The sequence below is a fragment of the Fulmarus glacialis genome, unplaced genomic scaffold, assembly GCF_000690835.1.
Source record: "Fulmarus glacialis isolate BGI_N327 unplaced genomic scaffold, ASM69083v1 scaffold44855, whole genome shotgun sequence".
Taxonomy (NCBI): domain Eukaryota; kingdom Metazoa; phylum Chordata; class Aves; order Procellariiformes; family Procellariidae; genus Fulmarus; species Fulmarus glacialis.
In genome coordinates this window covers 1-25,436 of record NW_009214523.1, presented here as the reverse complement: position 1 = coordinate 25,436, position 25,436 = coordinate 1, and the positions used below count along the sequence as shown (strand labels likewise).

Below are 25,436 nucleotides of genomic sequence, written 5' to 3'. Positions count from 1 at the left end.
TGCTTTATTATTCCCAAACCAATAAAATTGAGGAAATTTAGAGTTAAAATCAAACTGAAATTAAACCCAACAAGGCATGGAAATAAATAATCCAGACACCTGAACTATTCATTGTGCTATCATGCAAAAACCTCACAGTGAAAATAAGTAAAGCAGCATTTGTAGAAAACAGGTCCTTTTTTATTACTATTACTTATTGTCATTGGAGAGGAAAACAGAAATGTTTTCAGACACACAAACCCTTCTTCAGATTATTTTGTTGAGCCTGGGTGCCGGAAAGCTTCCCTGCTCTTCCCAAAAATATTGCTTGGATACTGAAAGAGACAAACCTCTGGGTTTGTATAACATTTCCACAAGGCCATCGCAGCTCCAGCAGGGCTTGTGTCACGGCAGTGCCTCTGTTCCCACGCTAGATCAAACAAAGGCAACACTAAGTCTCCCTTAGCCTACTGGCGGAGGCAGAAAAGGAACAAGGGTTAACATTAAAGTTGCCTCACATGATTCATAACACACATTCCAGGTACAGGCTCAAGTTCACTGAAGTACATCAGTGTACTTCACTCTAGATGGCTGGTTAAACCTTAAATCTGTTTTTTGATGGAAATTCCCATTCTTATTTAAATACTATATATGACTAACAAATAAGGGTTAAAAAAATCTTTACAGTAATTCGTTATACTTTAAATGCAGGTTGCTGCTGAATAGTAAAAATCACAGATCAGGTCCTTCAAAATCATGGCACAGTCCTAGAATAACAAAATACTAAAAACTATTCTAGGCTTTCTAATCTTTATTTTTTTAAAAGATCATAGAGTATGTTCATTTTGTATTTCCCTGCATTTCTACTGAAATTATTAAAGCTCTTTTATTAAGAAAAAGGCAAGTTACAGGCCAGCCAGAACGTACAGATCGATTGAGTATACAGTTGTTTGTCAGAGCTAGGCCAATACAAGGCACATAAGTATATATCCAAATCTCTTCCAAACCTCTGTGTTAAGTTCATCAGTCCTTCTGTCCTCCCTTTTGCTTGCCCTTTTATTTTCTACAAAGCGCACGTATCTCCACACACGTTTTTCCTTCTTCCAGATACGTGTATTTCTAGTGTTCACATCTCTTCTACTTTTTCTAGTAAGTATATATCATCCAAAGCTTTTAAAAAGAGCTCTTTATGAATTTCTCGTAAGTTTTGCCATTGTTTGTAACTGAAAACTGATTCGTCAACAAAGGTGCAATCTTCTTGAATTTTTTAGAGTTGTCCTCTGCATGTGTGTTATTTCTTATTGCTCTTAGGGCACATCTGCACCACAGCCATTTTGGTTACAGCACTTTGTGTAAGAGGCTACTACATCCTATTGTTTCCAGTGATCTAATGGCTCTCTTTAAGAGCAATTTGTGAATCTGGGGTCATTGAATACTTTGGAAGACTGCTGCACTTCTCAGAATAATCACCTAACTGTAGGCAAGATACAATTTCAGTCCTATTGAGAATAATGGCACCCGACTTTTGAAAAAGGGCAGTCCTGCTGGGGATGTGATGCAGTTGGATGCTACTCTTCAGCCCTTTCTGAGAGAGAAACTTTCTTATGCAGAATAAAAGGGAAAAACTGACCTTTTGTTCTAAAATAAAATTTTCAAGTGCACACAATCTCTCTAAGATACAGCAAAAAGAGAAATTTTAAGCATCTGTTATTCCATTTTTAAGACTATTAGGGAGAAATATATGATGTAATTTGTTTAATTTCTTAGACAGCTTTTCCTAAAGTGTGTTTTGACTGAAGGTAACCAACTTGCTTACAAATACTCAGAAAACCCATTTGGTTTTCATGAGTAATGCTTGTAATTTGGGATGAGCTGAATTCTTGTAAATGCTGCTAGCCCTAGGCCATGGGATGTGCCTTTGCTGTGGGGATAGATGGCTGTTCCTTCTGGCTGGCCGTGCTGTCATGATGCAAGTGCTAATAAATGTGTGTGAATTCATGCGTGTGCTCTGGAGCTGAACTAAGCGTAAGTATTTCCTTTACCCAGCTATCTCCTCTTGCCCTTCTGCTCTGTGTGATAATAAGCTACTAAAACCATGCCAGTTTAGGATGCTATCCCAGTGATTTCCCTATCAAATTCTACCATTTGTGGGATGATATTCCCCCTGGAACAACAGATGAAGGAGGAAGGCAGGCTAATTGATTCAGCACTCCCCCACTGCCTCTGAGCACAGGCACTTAGCTGTAATAATTGTGAAACAGAAGAATTTGCGCTGAGTTATAAACTAGTGTCACGGAACTCAGTAAATGGTGGATACTTCATGAACTGTCAGCTATTCAGAGCATTGCCATATAGTTTTACTGTTTCAATGCACTTTTCCAACTAGTATCTGTAACTAATGTAGTTTCCCATATTAAGGTGGCGTGATGTTCATAGTGTATAACCATGGAAGGGGGAGAAGCTAGGTTTTTTCCTTAATAAAACCATGCCCGTAAGCTGCTAAATAACAGCTGTATTTCAGTGCATTCAGGAATCATGGCTTAATATTCATGTCTCCTTTGCCCAGTTTAGAACCAGCAAGACCTTATACGAAAAACTCTTCCCATTAGTGTAACTCCACCCACTGCTAAAATATTGAGTGTTAATTTTCACACCAAACAACAAAACGGGTGTCTAGTCTCTGTGTAATGTGCACTGACAGAATGGCATTTCTCAAGAAAATTGGTTAGCTAAAGAAATAATACCCTAGCATCTTGCAAGTGTCCAGTGTGGTTGCTTTACAGCGATTGTTTAAATTAAGCATTAAGATTTCTGTTGCTAGCATGCACCTCTAAAAAATTAATATTGCTTTTGCAATTTGGAGTGTAAAGCAGCAGTATATAAAGCAGCAGACACATTTTGGTGGACTTTTTCTTTAACTAAGCATGATTCCAATTTGGAAAAAGAAGAAAGACTACATCTTCATTATCCAATTAAAAAAAAAAACCAAACATATTCAGATAGAAGGAAATGCAATTCTTTTCATTGATTTCCACACAGAAGTTTATAATATTTCCGAGAAATATTTCTGAGCTGGTGTTTTCTCTTTAATAGCATGCTCCCACCTGTCTTCTTCTTTGTTGTCTTAGCAGAGAGCTTTCTCCCTTTCTGCATTGAACTCAATTTTTTTGTTGCAGATTTTCTTTCAAATATGTCATGAATGTTTATGCAAACAAGTAGAAATTTGAGTAAAGCTTCTGAGTTACTGTAAATGCCCAAAGCTCTTATCAGACCTCTGTCCTTCTGGTGGCGATTGATGAGACTTATGGGAATTAATTTTCTTTCCCAACTACCTGCAACGAAGCCAACTTTCACATATATAGTCATGTAATAGAGTCTCAAACCCTATTCACATTGTGTAGGTGATAATACCAAAAGCACCCATTTGTTCATTCTGGAGCATATGCTATATTTTAATTTAGGACCATGCACATTTTAACGTGAATGAACTTTCAACCTGTCTTTTGTCGGCATTTTTATGTTGCTGGATACTGCTCAGGACTGAACGTTATCAACCTTGTCCTTTTCAGAAGCTGTTTGTGGACTTCTAGAAGAGACTAAATGAGGTCTCATTCTTGTAGCTGTATTCTACTTAATCAGAGACATTTTTAAGGTGACAGTGGACTGTTTGGATGGGATTCAGTTGCCTAAAGTGGCACTAAATGCCTACTCTTAGATACCCAACTGCTGCTTTGCCTCTTGCTGTCAGTCTCAAAGAGTGCAAATCTCCTGCAGATCTTGTCATATCTGCCACTCAAATGTGAATGTCTCAGATTTTCTACAGTATCTCAAATGACACAAAGCATTTATGCTTAAGCAACTGAATCCTACCTTTTTCAGTGAGAGAAAAACATTATTTACCTGTATTCCTTTAGTTATTTGCTGCTTATGAAGCCTCAATAATTTTAGCACTCGAGCTCTCTTCTTAGTATTCACAGATTGTATTGCTCCAAAATTTGCTGCTCCTTGTTTTTATTTCTGAATATGTACAATAAGTGAAATAAATTTGGTTTTGTCTCCATTACTTTCTATAACAAAGTAACTTCCTGTAACACTGCTAGGAAACTTGAGTTATTTGCTGTTTAACACCATTTAAATGCAGGAAAATGTCAATAGTGAAGCTCAAGCTGTTTGGCTTTTCTGAAGGTCTGTACATATGGCATGTGACTCACAGTGGGTGTACTTTATGGTTGGTATAATTCATATTTTGAAACAGAGAAGCAAAGTTTTATTTGGGAAGTCTTCATATGTTCATTATTTAGCCTTCATGTTTTAAAATGCTGTTTAGTACCAAACATCTTGGAGTTTATGGAACAATTTTCCATTTTAAAATTGAATTTCTGTGTATTGCATTCTGGACTCTCTATCCATGATCACTCCTGAAAATATTTTAAAATGAAAGCTATGGAGTTTGGAAGCACTTTGAAAAGAGTGCCAAAGTTAGGCTTTTCTGGAGTGGCCAGAGGGAAAACTTTTATGCCTTATTTTTAACCATCAGATATAAAAATACTGCATCCAGAACACTAACTAAATTAATTCTTTTTCCACACACTGCAGCAGGTCTAATAACAAATTTAAAGGGCAAGTGAGGAATGTGTTGAGGAGAAACAATAGAACTCTTGCTTGAAAATACAAGAGAAAAATTCAAAGCTCTCTTGGGCTACTTTAAGTTCAGCAAAAACATATGTGTGTTTTGAAGCTAAATTTTTCTCACTACATTTTTATTAAAAAAAAATCCCAACTGTTGCATACATTTTAAGAGGGCATTTATTTTACTCATTGTATATAAATATTAAGATGTTTTCTATCTCTTAAAAGAACAACTACGAAATACCTGCAAGATGATGAAAACAAACTTGCCATTGCCTAAATTTTTGGATGGATGCTTGCTTGATGTACTTGAAAAAATACACAAATTATTCTGATTGTCAATTTAAATTTATTGCAAGATGGGAGAATCATGACTCTGTGCTTTTGAGCAAGATGTGTAGAGCTCTCATTTCAGATCCATCTTTGATGCTGGCATTCACTGAGCACTAACATGAGCTAGTTGAAATGATGCCTCTAGATCTCTGTACATATGCTGAAAGCTGAAACAGTGGATCATCTCATAAAGAGTCATCACTATAATAGATATGTCACAAGTACTTATTTTAAAAGTGGTGGATGAGATAGTCTCTGTTTCCAGAAATAAAACTGTACATTTAGGCAATGAGAAGAACATAGAGTTTATTCTATTGAAAGCGTAAAATGTGTAAAACTTCTGATGAGAGCAAAGCAGAAAGGGACGATGTCTATACTCCTGGCTTTTGCTTGCATTAATATATTGACAGGTATTGGGAGATGTGATAGAAGGTCTGACTGACATAGCTGCCCTGACCCAGAAGTCAGGAATATAACTGCAAATTCTGGTTCCCCTTCTCCCCTGGCCTGACATGACTTTTGTCAGGTGGTTTGTCAGGTGGCTTTAAAACACTGGTATAAAACACAGCTTTGCTGGTATAGCTTCACCTCTGCTGATCTCTCTTTGATTTGTATACAAAACTGTAAAATGCCTCTATGGTAGAGTCATTTGGAATGCGTTATGAATACCCAATGGCTGTAATTTGCCTTTAAAATATCAAATTTTTCCATTCCTCCTAGAAGTGCTGGAATTCTCCATTTGCAAAGTATGCCGAAAACAACCACTTTCTGGTTAAAGCTGTGTATTGTCTGACTTGGTTAAAAAGCAAAGACTTTTAACTGCTTTTTATAAGATCTGTTCCAGTGAAACCACTGTTAACTTTGCAGAGATTTGGTTATTCTTTCTTTAAAAAGTCAACTTCTTTTATCAGCCAAAGAACAAGTCATTTGATTAATGATCATTTTTATCTCTTTGAAAGGATCCTTTCCGACCATTGGGGTGAAGTCTCTTTCGAGATTCCTGAGGGCGGGATTTTTAAATAGCATCCTGGCCTCACATCCAGTGTCAGGGGGCGGATCTTTACCCCCCAGCATTTTCTCTGGTAGGTATTCCAGCCTGTTCCCCCACATTGATTTTTCCCTTCACCCTTTGCCCCATCTCTCCACGCATCTTAGGGAAACAAAATTTGATATTGGTCAGACAGGGAGATTAGATGTCCCTTCCAATAAAAAGCCAAACTGAAAGGAAATGGAAAAGATAAATAACTTTTCAGAAACTGGCCAGTTTTCCTGAATCAATGTATAGGAGAAATTGTGAGGGAAACTGATCTGTAGTGAAGTGGTCAGCCTAAATATTGGAAGAGAAGGCTTGGTATAGCCTGATCATGCACTTCATGAAGCATGCCCATGTGCACCAGGGAAATATAACTTTAAAAATGCCTCTATAAAATACCAGATTTTATGTGATTTAGTGACACCTTCCTAAAAATTTACATTCCCTTGCTAAAACACGGAAGCAAAACAAATTCGGAAAGGCAAAATTTAATTATGTGTTGATATAGTAGTGTTTAAATCCTTTGTATGCTTCTGTAATTGCAACTTGTATCTCACGAAAACCGCCTTAACTTTTTTTAATAACTTTTATCACAGTTTGAACTACTATAATTCTCTTAAACCCAATTGCCTGTGTTGCCAGCACGGTATTCTGCACTGCCTGCGGCGAGGTTCCCAGCAGAGGCAGAGCTGTACAATGGCAGGAGGGACCCTGGAGGGTTGGCATAAGGTTGAAATTAGGCCAAGAACGAGACCACCATGCCAGGTGAACTGGCTGCTATCAGATACTGGGCTGAAACAGGAAAGGACAGGTTAGAGGCATCCTTTCCCAGAAAGGCTGTATGTGCTATCCATTCTCTTCTGGAGCCATTAAACACCATCTTCCACCAAAGTTAATAAATGAAGAATAAATACATGTATCTTAATTATAGTTAAAACTGAATCAAAGTTCAGTTCTGTTCCTTTCCAAACTACATATTTCTATGTAAAATTAATCTGTACATGGGCTAATGTCACACTTGTATCCTTTCAGGACATCTTACCTTTAATGTTACTTACAGTTTTTCTTAAAGAGGAAAAATCTCTTACGGTAAAAGTAGGGAGAAAACTGAAAAATTATATAATGTTATTGATTTGCTATACAAAAGAAACTGTTCTGCTTCTCTATGCCCCATTTTATCTATTGCAATAATTATAGACCTCATTAATACAAGGTGATTCTTGCTTTTTTTTAAGTGCTATTATTTCTTTGTTTACTTTCTTTCTTTGAATAGAAGCTTCTCAGCAACTTTGATGTCTTTTCTTATGACTTTTGTCAACGGTTTGTAAAATACTTTCCATATTTTTTTCTCCTTGGTATATCTGAGTGTTTAATAGCCCTTAGGCTAGTTTGGCAGTCAGCATCACGATGAGATTGGTATCTGTAACCAAACAACTGTGGAAGAGGAAATACTCCAGGCCCCATAACATTCTCTGTTTTGAACACAGTGTTATGTATAGCATATCACTGATTCTATTAGATTACAGATGGCTTAACTGCACTCATGGACTGGCTTCTCACCTATGTACCTACCTACAAGTTTATTTTATAAGGTCCTCAGGACTGTTGTTTTCTGAGTGCTTGTAAAGCTTTTTATCACATTTTTTGGACTTAAATCATCACTCTTGAATGTGGTTTGTTTAATAAAACTGGTTCATAATTTCTTGCTATTAAATGTCTTTGACTAAGAATTCTGATTCAATCTGATGAAATATTCAAAACGGAAAAAATAGAAATGCAGCTACAAGATGTGCAACATATACCCTAGCAAGGTAATGGAAATAAATGTTGCTGTTTGATTATGTCAACAACAACAACAAAAATGAGCCAAGCAGCAATGCCACAGAAAGGGAGAGACTGCCCATCTTCTGGAAAGTGAGGATTGTCAGGTAGTTGAAAGCCAGTGAAGAACTGTGATAAATCTGATGGACAAGATGTGTTCCTTTGAGAAAGAGTGCATCTGGGGTCCAGGTGGCATGAAACGCCACAGTATAAGTCAGAAATTGCTGTTAAGAAATGTACCCTAATAATCTTATCTGTAGTGCTGCTATTTAACTCTTCCTTTTTTTACTTTGTCATATTTGTATTTACATTAAGCACAATCTTAATTCTGAATTGCCTTTCTTTGTTACAAAGATGACCAGATGATAACTTTCTAAATTGCTAAAACCAGTTTTGCTGTAATCCACACATTTACTGCATTTTTTGTGGGGGGGAAAAAAAAAAATCTGTTGAAGGGAATACTGATCTGGGATGTGAGAGACTCAGAACTGAGTGCATGATTCAGTGGAAAATATAAGTTCATCCTTGAATTATTAATCACTTTAGTACAAACAGAGAAGGGACGTACTCTTTGTTCCTTTTTATGGAAAAACACTGCCCTAAACACCTGACCTTTTTTCTGAGTATTGCTTTACCAAGGAACAAAGACACCCAAGGCAACAGTGCTCCAAGAAGGCATTTAAGCAATGATGTCTGTGCTATCAAGGCAGCCTCTGGCTGTTAGATCAGCTATAGGCAGGCAAAATCAACTGCCCATTGCAGTCTTGATGCTGTCTCCGCGGCTTATCCTCTGCCATTAAAAGGGAGAGGATTGCTGTTTGTGTACTGGAACTGGAGGGAAGCATGCTCGATTGCTGCCTTTGATAGCATAGTGACCCCACCTCCATTATCTGAGAGGTTGGGCTCATATTGGACTGTAGCTTTCATAAGCCTAACAGAAGTACTTAACGTTTAATAACTTTGCTGAATTATAACCTAATTGCTTCACATATAGCTTATGTCTAAGATTTCAGTGAATTTAACTACATGGAAGGCTTAAAATGCCTGCATTATTCTGTTAGTAGGGTCATTGGGAACAAAGATAATGGGATGTTTTTCATTTATCAAAACCTTTAACTCAAGCTAAGTGGCAGAGTTACTTCAAAATAGTCAGAAAATGTATTCCTTACTAAAGACAAAATGCTTTTACACCTTTTTTCTACAAAATTCCCCACAGATGTTTTAAGTGAAACACAGAACTAAACTGGAAAGCCTGCTGTAAATAAGTATCTGGAAAACAGCTTGGCAGGGCAATGTAGCTATTGGTTTCCTTTTTTCCCTTTCTACTTTTCACTCAATAGTTGGGAGGAGTGTATTTCTTTTACCATTGCACTGAGAGCTGATGTTCAGTTTTGTGTAATTTGGTATCTGCTTTTGCACCGTGCAGAGGTTGACTTATGTAAAAGGTATCCTCATTCAGCCAACTTAAAGATTAATTTATGCTGCCGCCATGGGGTGTTACATCTTTCTGCATAAATGGGCTGCCTCAAATGTAGGTGTTTTTTAAGCCTAGACATAATTATGCTAATGCAATAGTGCTTATATTTGATAGGTGCATTAAAAGTCTGTCACTGCTGTACAGCCATTTCACTAGAAGCAAAGCTTTCAGCAGGCCTCCAAATATCTATCCTAGATTTTTGCAAAAACTAACCCATTTTCAGACAATAGCTTCCTTTTGATTTAACTATCTTTTACGTCACAAATTACTTAGTTTCTAGTTATCCCACCTGTTAGCAGTACAAATTCACGTGACTTAGTTGATGTAGATCTATAATGACAGATGGATTCACATAAGCAACGAGTACTTCTTCTCAAGTGATATCCTTGCATATATTAAATAGAATTCTTAAACTACTTAGCAGTTTACACTCCTTATCATACTTACACTAGCACGAGCTGTGGAAGCTTACCCCTTCCTTCATAATTACACATACACACACACAAATATACACATATATATGCATGTTGTGAAAAACCAAATAATTAAATTGCCAGTGCTGCATCTATTTCTTCAAATTCCAGCTCTTCCAAAAACACTTACAGTGTTGTTTGCTCCCTTTTGGGGAAATTCTTAGCTTACTACTTTTGCTGTGTGTTGGCAGCTCTTGATTTCAGTCATGTGTAAAGGGTTTGTTATGTAAATGCGTACCCATATTGCCTGGCAGAAGTTAGGGATAGAAAAATTTATGGTATGCTGCTGTCTTTGAAGAGTGTCAGACAGATTGTTAAGCTTGCTGTGTTGGAAAGGAAGGGAGTGAAAGCAAATACCTTTCCTATGGTTTCTTTCAAGCTAAACTCCTTTCCTGAGTTTTTCTGTTGACAAGAACAACTAGAACAACTAGAGATGGGTGTTAGACTATGAGAAACTACGGAAAAGTTCCTGCTAAGCGAACCTCCCAGACCCCCTTCATAGTGTTCAGCATTCAAACTACATTAGCAGGAGAGGGGAAAAAAACATCAAAATTATTCTTTCCGTACACACCTTTCTATGAACCTCAGTGCTGTGATTTGCTTTTGAATCCTCTGATCTCCCTATGTAGCCAGCAGCTGGATCATTGCCCCCTATTTCATTCACAGAGTATCTCTCTGAAGCTTCTGTGAAAGTATCTTGATGTGACTTCTTTAACGAAGTATGAGGATCAGTTACTCCCTACCACTTATTTTGCAAGGGTTAATTATCCAGCTCTTTTACATTTTAGGAAAATGGAAGCAAAGAAATAAGGCTTGATTAAAAAATCCACTCCTGTGAACCTCAAAAAATACATTATATGCAAGAAATGAGGATGCACTTACTTTCCAGAAACTTAGAAGTGATATAGGACAGTTTGCTCACTGCTGTCTTGGACTAGGTAATGACAGGACTCCTCCTCCACATGAAGTATATTATACAGAGGATATCCCCTTTTCAGTGTTTTACTGCCTGGTTGTCTATGACTGTTTGTCTAACATACATTGTAATGTTCACATTTATTACAGAGAGTTTCTCAAAAAATGCAGACATAAGTGTAGAATACTAAACCAGATGATTATCAGTTTTCTTTTCCCCAAAATTAATATTTTATTACAATTTCCAAGTGCACCTGAGTGAGCCCATTATTCTTGATATTGTATAAACTGACAATTGAAAGCAAATTGTATTGACAGGCCCTTATTGAACAAGGTTACTCAACAAGAACCATCAAGGAGCAATTGTTCATAGTGAAACTCAAATATAATTATGGTACTCCGATAATGAGAAAAGTAACTTCTATTTTTTTTTTCAGGTAATGCATTTTTCCCTACTCTGGATTCCAGCACCTAAACTGCTGTATTTTTTGTTAAATGAAAATTGCTAATCCTTTCTTGGTGACTAACAAATTGATTCTTTTATTGATATGCATTTTCTAGGATGTCTGAGCCAAATGGCTCTTACAGTTTATTCTTTCCAGCCTCAGTGCTATTTCACTGTCATGTCTAGCCTATAAACCCTACAACTAATACATGTATTTTCTGAGGATAGAAGTTCAAAGGTATATGGACTTTTCCATTAGACAGGCAGGAAGTACTTCAGAACCAAAATATGGATGAGCAGTAAGTAACATGAATAATGAGAGACACTTTTTTTGTGCTTGACCATTAGGGTTTAGCTTGAACTGTAGAACTGGGATTAAGCTCTGAGTGTAGGATGTGATAAAAGGAGGTCTTTATTCTCTGCCCTTGTTAAATAGCTCATTTCATGCTCAGATGGTAGTCGTAAACAATTCCAAATATTTTAGCCCTAGAAGTTCAGAAAAGTTTATTTGTATATGTGGTCATTTTTACATAATATATACCACTGTTGCCTATTTTCTAAAATCTGACTACAGAAAATGTGGTAATTGATTGTAACAAGCGTGTGAATTGAAGCAAGTTGCTGTTCATTACTAAGAGGAGCAGAAAGATAGGAAGAGGAGAGCTGGAGGAGCCTGATGGATACACACAGAAATGCATTTGTAAATACGCTACGCACAGTTATTCGTTGTTTCAAGATGAAAAGGGAAAAAAATCTGAACACCCTTTTTAGCCTAGCAGTAAAGCATTAGATGTGAAAGCAGATTCAGAATTGTTTGACTTTTTGTGAGGTGGGAGACAGAGGGAATAGTTAACTTGAATAATGTTTAGGTTTTTTTGGTCTGTTTTAGATAGGTAACCAGTGTACCTTTACCAGATTCAACTTGCTGAAGTACCATTCCCAGGCCCAAATACTGTGTATGGGAAATAATCTGCCTAACTCTGGATTTTACACGCTGGTATTCGACAAGCCTGTTTAGGTGCCTTATATGGTTAGTGAAGACTAGACAATTCTGACTGACTCATATGACCTGTTTGTGACGCACAGTTACAAAAATCTGACTCCTTCCCTTGAAATGCCCTTTTCTTTTTCAGAAAAAATCTAGATGTTGCTAGCTATGGAGATGTCTCCACAGTTACAGGAGTTAAGTTATGGGAGATGAATGCTTTTGGTTTTCTTCTTCATGTGTCAATGAGTTTCTATATTTTTCTTATTTCTTCAAGATGTATATGCTTGTCTAAAAACCTCTGCATCTGAAGTTTGATGCTTGACCCATCTTCATTGTAACTCTTGGGTTTTGTTCATGATCAAAATTAGAGTTGAAGGGAGAAGCTTGAGAATGTGCACTTTCATGTCCTGAAGGGACAAAACCTCAAAGAGAATTAAGAAAAAAACCCATGAGAGCGCTTAAATGTCACAGTATTAGGTCCAGTGCATCATTTATCTGTTGGAGCCCTGACTCATGATGGTTTGTTTTCTTAATTTTGGATTTAGCAACTCACACGTTACAACCAAAGCTTCCTTTGTGGATTTCAGAAACTTCAGGAGTATTGATACGTGGCTTCCACTGCTTCTTGAAATGAGAAATGATGCCTTTCTCATGTGTAGAAAGCAGCAAGATACTCATAAACAATGAAGGAGGAGGTGGTGGCTCATCAGTTTTGTATAGCTCAGAAGTTTAAAGTTTATGTAGATCAAAGGGAAATAGGAGTAAAACATGTGTGTGCTCAAATAGTAAATGGAAAAAATACATAAAGGATATTCTAAAGCACAAGACATGTCAGAATCTTGTAAAGACCACAATCAGGCATAGTAATGAATAATCAAAAAATGCCCTGACAGTTCAGAATAGGATTAAAATAATACCTTAACCATGCCATTATACTTATGAAAGCACAAAAACATGTTTTACTGTAACCTTATGTATGCAATTTTTTATTTTGCTCATTTTCAAATTTCTGTTGTAGCTTACAGCTGCTAAATATAACGCACCAATGATAATGGGTAAATTCACAATAGAGGTTAAATATGCTTTGTTTCTTACGTTCCGTAAGTACCTGTTATGTATCATGGCATACTGAATATTGATGAAGTGCAGAAGCCTCTGATACACAGACTGAATTTTGTTTAAATTCCTTTACATGCTCTGAGGTCAATAGGGCAAGTGATCCTTGAGGCAGTCAGACTCTGTGGATTAATTCTGAACCATAGACCATCCCTTGCTCTTTCCACAAGAGGATGTAGAGTGGTGTGAACATTGAAAATGTTAAGAGTAACTTAAGGGTGAAATATCATTAGATTAAGTGAAATATGCTGAAATTCAGTTATAAAAAAAGTGAGGTGAATTGTTTTGGTTAATCTAACTGGGCAAAAGTATCTCTCTTAAACTGAATCTGAACAGAATCTGTTATTTATTACAGATTTTTTTTTTTAATTGTTCTTTGCTTCAGTGCTAAAGTGAAAGTGCTGGAATTTTTAGGTTCTAAGTCAAATTTCAAGCAATGCAAATCTTAAGCCAGAATCAGTTCTATTAAAAACTTACTTTTTTTTTCCCCTCCCAGAACATAATTAAATCAAAATTAAGCGGCCAAATTTTTTGTGGCTGGTCATTAACAAATTACCTATTCTTACAGAGAAACTAGTCTACATTCTCCCTCCTAATTATGCACTGATAAAGACTGCTTTTATTGCTGGGATTTCTTGGTTTAAAATGGTATGATATAACCTAGTATTTGAGATTGGATGGTCAAAAATGCAATCCTTGAGCTCTGTTCATTGTTCTGATTGTGATTTTGTCATCTCTTAAAACCTCTTTCAAGTCAGTATAAGGTGTCCTTATAAGGCATGGAGATGACAGAATGGTTCCAGGGTACATGACCGAGATTTTGATGCAAACATCAGCTGTTGTAATGATCTGTGGAAGTTCTTGGGCAACTACCATAATTCAGAATATTTTTTAAGGTGCATCAGTTTATCCCAAGGGCCCAGGCTGGCACACTGCCCTCTCAGGATCAGGGGAGCGTGAAGACAATGCAAGGCCTCTTTGTGCACACTTTCTGCAGATACGGTGGTTCCCACAGCTTTTTCTTGCAGGCTGGGGAATTGATTTTTGTGATACCTTGGCCAAGTCACTTTGCCTCATCTTCTCTTTTCACCACACATAGCATGGATTATCTGCTTATAGATTAGTATTTGAAAAATAGTGTAAGACTCTCAAATTATATGCATTAGATGTACTTAGAATAGTTCATGCAGCAGCTTTCAGAGCTGGTCTACAAATGCACCAGCTCTTGTTCCCCTCCATGTATACATCTGAATTCTAAAAAGCCATCTCACGCTAAAGATGAAGGTGTCTCTTTTTTATTTCTGCTTATAATATTCATGTAAATATAAGCAGCTGGAATAAAACAGAACTTTTTTCATCCATATTGTATTTGTAATGCTAATAAATATGTAGAAAGAGATAATTCAGATAACCAACCCAACACATGAAAACTTGAAGAAATGCAAATTTTTTTAAAATATATATGGCTGGAAAGTATAAATGCAGAAAATAGCAAAATTTGGGCCAGTTATTGTATTTGTATGGTATTATTTTAGCCACTATTTCTCCCTCACCTACCCAGCCTCCAACTAGTGATGAACAACTACTTGTTCTGCTTTTACCCTCTATTGCACTCCATTTGCTTCTCTTATGGAAAGACAAGAATAAGAAAACAAATAATGGAAAAGGTGCAACTGCTTTCTCATTACAGTTCCACTTTCCTCAAAACCTTCCAGAATATCTTCTATAGGCACACTGGAATGCTGATGTGGATTAGGGATTGCAGAAGCAGCATGCCAGAGACTGCTGAAACTTCTGTTGTCCAAAGCACATTTTCCCTTTGTCGTATGAAAAACAGGAGTACTGTTCGCAGTGCTTGCTGTTGCAGGAGGGGTAGGCCAGAGGGTTTGAGAAGGTATTTTAGAAGTATACATACAGACTTTTCCTGGCTTCCAAATCATACCAACAGGCATATATTCTTCCTAGTGGGTTACCAGGTAGTGAGTGTAAAAGTATTCAATATAAAATTACAGATAAACATCTCAGAGAACAATATTTTAAGACTGTGTTGATACAGTAAATCTTCTTCAGCTAATACTGACAGCTATACGGCCCTAGTTTGCTAAATAATAGACAGTAACTTATGCGCATTCATGTATTTTGTATTTTCATCAATTGATTTTGCAAAGGTATCTTCCCTTGACTAAACTAACTTAACTAATGAAAAGTGTTATATAGATACAGGAAATCAGAAAGAGCACTAGCAGCAAGATAAGTAGGCTATATCTATGTAATTTCCTGTCACAGCAGGATGTGTATATGTTAGTGCTATCCTGTTTGCAAACTCTGGCTTCTGAAGTCTCAAGAAGGGGGTTGGAACTGCAACTTCTATTTTTTGAGGCTTCTTGGCACACAGGTCTTACTCTGAGACCTTCTGTAATGTAAGTCAGTAATGCAAGTAGGATGGCTTGCAGCAGAATTCCCAATGGCTTCATGTGTATTGATTTGGGCTAACAATGCAAAACCCGGCAGAATTTTTGTCAATTGCTTTTTGCATAATCATTAGTTTTCTTTCTTTATTTTTTCCTCCATTGGTTTTGTGTTATGGAAAAATAATTTTTTTTCATTATTTGTTGAAATTAGTTCTCATCTGATGCATACAACTGCATCATTACTAGTAGCAGGAGTGAAGAAGCTGCAGTGCCACAGCAAGTGGTTCTCCTATTTGAAGCAATATGTAAGGAACAGACCTAGTGTGAGATCTAGGAATGCCTTCCGAGCCCTGGGCATTTTAGTGAGGGATACGAGTTTTACTGTGGGTGCTTTTCATGCTATGGAGTGCTGAAAGGCCCAGCACTACCTGAGGGAGTGCCTGTACATTTTGCTCTGTTAGTCTTATCTCTTTAGCTTTAGCAGGTGGTAAGTTAGTGGGGAACCAGAAGCAGAACATGGTTTTGGAGTGAAAAAATGCCTGATGCGGAGATGACTTCTGAGAGGCTACCCGGACACAGGAATTCTGACCTAAAGAAGTGATGGAGCAGTATTTTCTTATATGAACTAGGGAGCAGATTCAAAGCCTTTGCTGTTTTAAGTGGGAGAATAAATATCCTCTGTTTATGTTAACAGATCTATTCCCATGATGGGTATTAAAGATTTCATTATAAGTAAAGACTGTAGAAATGAGCACGTACTAACTGTATTCTTTTTGGAGGATTACTCTTACATAAAAAAATTCATTAAAGTGGGCTTTGCCGCATTACTTAAACTGACAACAGGAGACAACAAGTTGAATATTTTGTCATTGATATGACACTTCAAATTCTCCTCCTTACTCATTGCTCTAGCACTCAATTAAATTACACACTATCAAAATCTTGTGTGTGGAAAAAAAATTAGAAAGAGAACTAAATATATATGCGATGTGATTTTTATGTATAATTGGTATTTTACATTCTTCTGCAATGTACTGCTTTTTTTCTTTTTTGCATTTCTGCTTATTAAAGAAAATGTCAAGCAGATTGATCAATAGAAAATACAAAATTGTAACATATTCTGAGGTGGCATTACATCAATAAAGAATGTTTGTCATTTATGCTGGTTTTATTTGAATGGCATTACAGTACAGCTGGGTGGGAAAAAACTTTCTCAGGGAAAAAAAACCCACCTTGTCAAAACCAGTCAGCCACTTGTCACAAGGTAGTATTTGCATCAAACCAACGAATAATCCCTGTACCTTCTACGGGTTCATCTAAGTTCCGAGTAATGAAATTCATGTCCTTTCCCTGGATCATGCAAAGCACTGATACTACTCTTGCATGTTTGATTGGCTTTCTGAGATGCTGGGATTCTGAAATGGATCTGCCAGAGCCAGAGTTGCTCCATGTGCATTGTGCAAGGAGGGGAAGCTGTTTTAGCCAATATCCCAGACACGTGTCTGCTGTTGGGGAAGAGTGGGGTGAGGATATTTATAGTTTCACAGAAATTGTGAAAACAGTGAATGTGGCTATGGTGTCAATATCATGTATAAATACAATTTCGTATTGTTATCTTAACTACGTAGTAAAATGATGAATTTGTTACACATTTGCAAATGCTAAATGTGATATACGTAGTGTGTAAAATCCATATTTGAGTTTAAAACCTATTGCCTCAGAACACTATTTATATAATTCTTCTCCTTTAAAAGTCTGTTTTCTTGCCATACTCCTTACTCCAGCACTGCTGGGTATCTAAAGCTGCTGCAAGAATGATTTGTTTGGCTGTTTTGATCATTGAATCCATCTTCAAACCTTTTTATATTTTTTCTACCCCCAATTCAAACATGAAATTGTGTGCTCTCCTCCAGCAGTATCTGCAGTTTTCAGGTCCTAGATGCTCTTGACCTCTGTTTTTTACTTCAAGTCCCCAGCCGAAGCTGACACCTTTTTCAGTGTCCTTTTTCCGTGCCTTTTCTTATGTGGATCTTGACTGTAAAATTAACCCAGTTCTTCTTCAGATACTTGTCTAGTGCCTATGCCTGTATCTGTGTGAAAACACTCACCTGAAGTGGTCAAGTCTTTAAACTGGAGTCTCGGTGTCCAGCTATCTGGTGAGGTGCATCCATGCCGCAGAGGGGACTGCGTCATCGGTCGCAGGAGTGCCTTTTGGTGCATGCTGTCTTGCCTGTACAGAGTTCCCACAGGTGCTCATGTAGCAGGCTCATGCGGCGCTGGCACGGCTGTCTCTGTGCTGCAGCCAGTGCCTCCTTCTGAGCCCTGAGTGCTTTCCCGGCTCCCATCTGTATCAGCTCCCACTGCTGTTTATCCTTCAACTTGTTTCTTCAAGCAAAGGTGTCCATGTTTCATATGTGTAAGCAATCATAAATATAGGAAAATAATTCAATGCCTTCCGGAATTGCATTAGCCTACCCCATGATAAAATAATCAAAGATAGCTTCTCCCTCTCCGAGACTTATCTGCCCCCCGCTCCTTTTTTCATTCCTGTCCTTGTTTTGAGGATGAAGAATTCATCTTTCTTAGTGCCGTGAGAGCAACATGGATTTTCATAATATAAGTAGTAGTCTTTTTTCCTTTTTTTTTTTTTTTTTTGTCTAGAGGCAAACATTACACTAGTTTAAAAATCTCCCAGTATTATTTTTCAAAGTCAATGCTGTAGTCTTCTTTAAAGCAAAACCAGTATTCTATGTTTGTACAGGGTTCAGCACAGACCTTTATCTTTTCTGGACTCAAATTGTACCACAGTATCAAGGATAACATCTGCTCTTTGCAGCTAAAAAGGAAACTAACATCAACTAATGTCATCCATAGCCTTTTGTCTTACCAAGAACTTTGTTCTATACAAGCTCTGGGTTGGCTGCCATCCTCTGGCCCTTTGGAGGTTAGGCCTCCCAGATTGCGTTCTGTTACATGTAGGGGTATCAGAAGTAGAGCTGTGCTTTCAGAGTTTGCTTCCCAGATCTAGAACTGATGGAGCGCAACAGCTAAACACATCAGGATCTATGTTTTTCACAGGGGACAGTCCAGTCTCTCCCATTGCCTGCCCTTGGGACTGGTGACTTGGTCTCTGGACTGAGATGCCCAATGTTGGATTCTCCAGTTGGATGTGAAGTCAGCTGCTCATCCTCGTGTCTCAGCCAGCTTCTCCAGAGCCGACTGCTAGTCCCATTCCTTCAACCATTTATGAACTGGAGAGTCTGTTCATGCAACATGAAGACACAGTGGCACTTAGGTGCCTCTACAGGGTACTGAGCTAGAGAAGAAAATACAACATTGTGTATTCGTAAACAAACACAGCTGGTTGGATATACTATACTGACTAGATGGAGAGGGCCACTTGATTTTCTGAACCTGTTTTTCCTACCACACCTTTGAAATCAAGATGTGTCCTACCTTACATTTCCTGACACTTGATGTACTTACATTTGTAAAATGTTTAGAAATCCTTGCATGAAATTTGTAAACCTATAAAATTATTGGAAAATAATTTTGGGAATAGAACCTGTGTGTTACCGCTTTGATGATAAATGTACCCCTTGGAATCTGTTGTGTAGCAGATTTTTTTACTATATCCTCAAGCAACCTAAACAAGAGCTGAGACATTTTTGATCTACAGGTACTCCAAAGACAAATACTATGCTGACTAAAAGTCTCATTATATTGCCTGTTACAGTCCAGCTTGGAATACATAAATATCTTCAGTGATACATTAAACTTGCTGCCAAATTAGGATGGCTTTTTTCAAGTGCTGGCACACTAAAAGATTATTTGAGAAGTTAGTGTTAGGATCCAGATTTAAGATTTTTGCTTAAGATAATCAAGCGATGGAGCTGGGTTCATTTTTGTGGTGTCTTGACGCAATCTTGCATCAAGTTCATTTGAGATTTAGGTAGAATGGAGAGGGATACAGACTGAGTCTGTGGGAAGCTATCAGCCTAAGTGACTAAATTTATTGTTCACCAAAATTCCTGAATACTTAATGATATGCTGATCTTCCAATATACAGCGACCTGTTTGAAGACAAATGCTACTTATTTGGGTATCTTTACCAGATCATGCCATTCCTATGCTATCATGTGGGAGAGCTGGTTTTGTGTTAAGGCGTATCATTGCAAGTGATTAAAGGAACACAGCGAGCAGTTTAAAAACTCATAAACATTATCCAGTGAAAAATACTGAAATCTCTTTTTTAAATCCACAGATAAATGCATATAGATACATTTCATAGTTACTTTAGCCTAGAAGTTCATACTGTTGGTCTGAGCAAAATGAAGTACATTTTGTTGGGGGCTTTTTGGAGGAGGGAATATTTTGTGAGAGAACGTAGAAGAATTAAAAGTTGCTTTTACAAAATAAGTGTGAAAATAATTTGCGTTGAAGGATATGAATCTAAGGAGTATAAAAGATGTAACGAGAGCCTATGAACCTCTAGAGAACCTTGCAAAATAGCTTCCAGAAAGCATAGGGCACCTAAGGATTGCTAACAGAAAACTAGGGGCACTTTTTGAAGCTCAATAGCTCCATTTCTCATTCCCTTCAAATGCAAATCTTTCATAAAGGTGTTGTAGTTGTTGATTTACCCAGAAAGAGACATTTCTGGGTAACTTATGCTTGACCAAATATACCATCTGAAAGCCAGCTTTACATCCCTATTTATTGCAAGATGCTGTTGCCTGCAACAATTTAGAAATTACTACTTGCTTGAGAGAGTTCTGCTAGATCCTCTAGCATCAGTCTGCCGTTTGTTTACTTCTCCAGATTATAGAATATTCCTCTCACATGGAGATGTCAGCCCCTTGACAGTAAGCAAATGGTAAAAGTAAGGGAATCTAGGTCATTCATGTGCTTGAAACTAAAGAGACTAGGCTATACAACTAGTCATCATTAGCAAGCTGAAGTAAAGAAGACATTAATTTTTAAAATGCTGTGATCTCTAAGAGCTTAAAAGTGATATATCGTTTAAGCTTATAATGCAAAACCAGGTATAACCAATGGATGCAGACGAATATAAATTGATTTGGTGGCAGATATACATCTGCAGCTGAGACCAAACATTCAATTAAAAAAAAAAGAAGCTGGTAATTCTTCACACTTCAGAAAGGCTATCCAAATAGACTATTAAGGCATCTGAGAATTTTCACACAGAAAAAAATGTACTACTGTGCCAACTTTACGAAGCACTGTTTTATTCATTGAGGACCTAAACATGAGGGTGAATACAGAAAGAACCCCAAATTTTATTAGAAGAAATGAGAGAATATTGTGAGGAACTCCAGAAAGACTAGATTAAACTACGTGAATGAGCATCACCAGGGTACTTGGAACAAGTCGACACGCTGGGAAGGAACAGAGAAACGGCTCATTCACTTTTTTAAATTCAAGGTTAGCTGTAACAGCTCAGGAGAAATACCTGGCTGGGGCTTATTGTATATTGTGGACAGTTTAATACACACCTCCACTGTTAACCAAACTGAACAGAAAGTTAGCATGTACAGAAATGGACAATTGTGCTGGAACCATCATGATGCCCTTCTACACTTTCTCACCCTCAACACCCTGTTTGTTTCTCATCCCCTCATCCAAATAAAACACAAGAATAATCTGAGAGGCAGAGAAACAAAAGTCATGAAAGAGGGTTCCTCTGGGTTTGAAAAATGTTGGAACAGCTAGTGTTGTACTGAGAAAGTGAAATGGGCGGTCTTGTGGTGTCACCACTTGGCACACCCTGGTTTCACACAAACCCTGAAAGAGACAGGCATTCTCAGGGAAAGAAAAGTTTGCCATTTTAGGACTTCTTATCTCCTTCCCAATCTTACCAACGTTCTTATTCATTACATTAGTTTTGCATATATTAGAATGGCTCCTTTGTAATATTAACAATTCTAAAAAACTTCTTGCTGCGTAGCCTGATTAGCATGCTAATTGGGCCTCTCCTGTCAAGCACTTCTAGAGCGGTAGGTTATTTCTGGGTATCAGCAGTGAAATGGTGTTTAGTTAACTACCCAGTTTAAAAGTTTATCTTCAGTTTTGGATATTCTTTTAAGAACTAAATGTAACATGTTATTCTACTTCAATTTGGATATGATCCCACCCTGGAACCATACAGGAAAACTGTGCTAGTTGAGCAAAACTTTGATTTCAATAACATTGTGCATATGTTATGTATGTACAAACATATGAATTCAGAGTTTTTCTGGATTATACACACCCAATACACACACCCAATCTAGGAGTGCTTTTTTGTGACATCCCCTTCTATCTGTCTATCTGTATGCCACTAAATCATTGAGATATTTTTCTTTGAGAGGAAAATAATGGCACTGAGTTTGTAATTTCTTGGACATGGCTTATGAATATTTTTTTTTCACCTTAACTCAAATATATTCCAAAATGTTACGCAGCAAGTGTTGCTATTTGGAAATAGCAGGCTCTTCTTTGATCCTTTTTGAAGGGGAGAATACACCAGAACGAACGATGCACATTCAGCTAATCCAGCACCACAAAAAAAAAAAAAAAAAAGAGAAAATCATTCAAAATCATTCTTAGAGAATAACACAGGGAATTGTGTTTGTGATATAAATGAGGATTTTGAAAATGGGTAATATATTTAACTACTGTGAATAGTCTGTGCATAACAGTTGGAATTATAAAAAGCCCATAATATGTCTATAATCCTAATGTGTTTCTTTGCTGTTTTGCAGGCAGACCAGTAATGATTGTAGTTGAATACATGGAGAATGGATCCCTTGACTCCTTTCTGCGGGTGAGGTGCCATTTTCTGATGACATTTGAATAAGACTCCATTCTAGGTTAAGATTTTAAATCATTTATCATAAATTAATTTCTACATAATGTTATTCATGGATTTTTAGTGAAGAATAGAAGCATTTTCCCCAGGGTACATTTCTAAGGTACAGTGATACATTAGAGCATAGCTGGAAAAAAAGAAGATTTGAACTTAAGAATATAATTGATTTCTTCTACAAAAGTAGTTCCCATATTTAGCAAAATGTATTTCAAATAGTCTTTTCGTGAAGGAAAAGATAAATTGAAGCACAAATGCCTAGCCTTATGGAAGCAGTTCATTTTTCTCAATCACCTTCAAAAATATCTTGTTATGATTTTTTTGGTTGGTGAAGTGTAGAATAGACTCAGTAATTGATTTATAATTATTTATGGTTACTTGCATTTAACAAATTGAATTAGAAAACATTTTATGGGTGAAATGTCCTGGCATTAATTAACCCCCAAAGATCACTAATAAACATTGAAGAAGGGCTACAGAAAGCATGAATAATATGTTGGCACAATTGTATTTAATTTTTCTTAGAAAAGCAGAAGGGAAGTATGACCCCCTAAGCTAAACTTATCCTAAAATGGTCTCTTTGTTAACAGAACCCCTGGAAATGCTCTGGAGGCTCACTGACATAAGACCCTGTGTGAATAATTTGATTGTCAAGTATTTCAAATTTGTCTTAAAAAGTAAATATCAGTCCTTACTAACCCGCTGCCTTGCCATTGCCATCTTGCAGCATGGTAAAGTTGGGGTTGTAGGCAAGGTCAGGTCAGGGGATCGGGGGATTATGTTTTTGTGAACTTGTTTGCAAGGGTATCCCAAGTGCAAAGGAGAAGTGTTCAACAAGGAGCTGTGAAAATATTTGCAGGAAAATCTAGATTATGATGATCAAGGATTCTATGGTGGCAGGAAGAAGGAACTGCTAAGAGAAAAGAGTGAATAAGCAGGAAGGAAAGAATGGGCAACACTTTAGAAAGAAGACTAAATCAGTGAGAGGGAGAGGAAGTCATATAGAGAGTACCTGTTTGACAGCAGGTCAAGAAAAGAGGTAGCCACAAGAGGAGAAGAGCGTCTGGAACAGAGGATACTACCCTGAGAACACATCAGAGCCATTATCTTAGACATTTCTAGACATTGTTTCTCCCTTCCTTTTGCTTTTGATTGTTCCATTGTATTTTTTCTCTAGCATTTCCTGCTGTTCTCTTCGTTGACTCTCCCAAATAATTTTTTATTTTCCTTTGTCGAGACACATGACAGACATCTGCTATGTTGTCAGAAACACACCAGCACCACAGTTTCTGGTGAGAATTTGCTGATCTCTCAAAATCAAGTTATATTTCTGGAGGGTTTGATATCATCAAGTTCTTCTTAGAAACTGGGTAGGTTTTAAAAATCACCCCCCTTGCCTTTCTGGCTCATCTATCTATCCATCTGCAGCAGACAGACTGCCGCTGATTTGAGTACCTGGGGCTTCTCTGGTCTGTAATTTTTCAGCAGTGGCCCAGGAAGATTGCCTGGGCCTGAAACTGTGCTCTGTGTGCGTGCGTGTGTGTGCGTGTGTGTGCGCAGAATTTCATAGCAGAGAATAAAACCAAATTCTGAAATAATTCATGAGAGAGAATTACCTTTCTCTGAATTGCTCTAGTATGATATCTATATTCCAATTATTCTTCACCTGCATTTATTTATCAGAATAGTTACTACTTATTAGTATACTTTAACAGAAACCGACATCAGCAAAATTATGATGTTATTGTGAAGCAATACTTCTCACATTGCATCAGATATATTTTGCAGTAGGCAAAACTGCTGGGGGGAAATGTGAGCTAATCATTTCTGCAGCTGGTTTCCATGTATATTATTTTACAGTTTCAATTCACACTTCAGATATGGTTTATTCTTCTAAAACGCTTTTTAAAAGGACTAATATTCAGCATCCCAAAGCACTGTAGATATATCATCAGCATTTCTGTTAATAATTAGCAGAGCAAATGGCTGCAAAGTAACCTATTTAAAAAGAAATCCAGCTGCTTCATTAATAATAGTTGTTTCCTGCAGATATAAGTCTACACTTTTAAAAGCTTTTGTGAAGATACAAAGAAGCAGACGGTTTATCTTTAGCAATCCTAATGAAAGGTGTTCAGTGAAAATAACAATTCTTGGAAGGGCTTATAAGATAGCCTGTCTTTCTTATTATTTAAAAGAATCACTTGTTACAGTGCAAAGTGTTTTTACAGAGAGGGGAAAAAGATTCATTTTTCACCATAAAAAATATTTCCCCCCACACCACAACCTGCAAAAATTAACCAGCTCATCACAGCCCTCCAACCTGTCCTTCTCCAAAAGCCAGCAAAAATGGGTCAATCTTACAATTTCAAAGTGAAACTCTGTGATGAACCATGTGAGGGTATTCCAGAAGAAAGACTCCTCATGGAAGACATTTGCCACCAGCCTCCTCATGGCCTTGGTGGGATATTAGCTTTCATGCCAGTACAAGTTGTGCGAGCAATCATAAACTCCAAGTAAAACTCCCCTTGACCCCTAAACCCTAAAGTTTTAATAGCCTTTACTTCCTTGCTTTACAGATAGGGAAATAAAGCACCGAGATGTTAAGTGATCTGCACAGTATTGTCACAAAGTGCATAGCAGAGAGTAGAAATGAAATCAGTTCCCCTGAATTCCAGGCCAGCAGCTTACACTCATCCTTCATCTTATTTAGTGCTGTATTTTGGTTGCAGTTATGTAGCCAAGTCCCCAAACCAGTGCCTTACTTTCTGTTATTTGTATGAATTAAACAGCAAGCTCAGCTAGATTATGTCTTACCCACCCTACAAAATATCTGGTATGCTGGCTGCTAACTTTGAGCTTTTGGAGAAAAAATTTGGCATGCAGTAGAACCAATTCGGTAAGATGATGGTAATTAATTACAGCACCATAGAATCATAGAATCATAGAAT

The 25,436-nt window shown here is 37.3% G+C and overlaps 1 protein-coding gene across 1 annotated transcript in view; it reads left to right on the top strand.

Moving 5' to 3' along the window:
* The window catches only part of LOC104077371 (ephrin type-A receptor 6-like), a gene marked incomplete at its 3' end in the record, with an annotated part of 84,723 nt that extends 62,277 nt beyond the window's left edge, over window positions 1–22,446 (top strand). Inside the window, exons 9-10 of the mRNA XM_009578578.1 lie at window positions 5,901–6,023; window positions 22,385–22,446. Of these exons, the coding sequence (XP_009576873.1) occupies window positions 5,901–6,023; window positions 22,385–22,446 (185 nt within the window). The remainder of the gene's footprint in view (window positions 1–5,900; window positions 6,024–22,384) is intronic.
* Window positions 22,447–25,436: the final 2,990 nt, after the last annotated feature.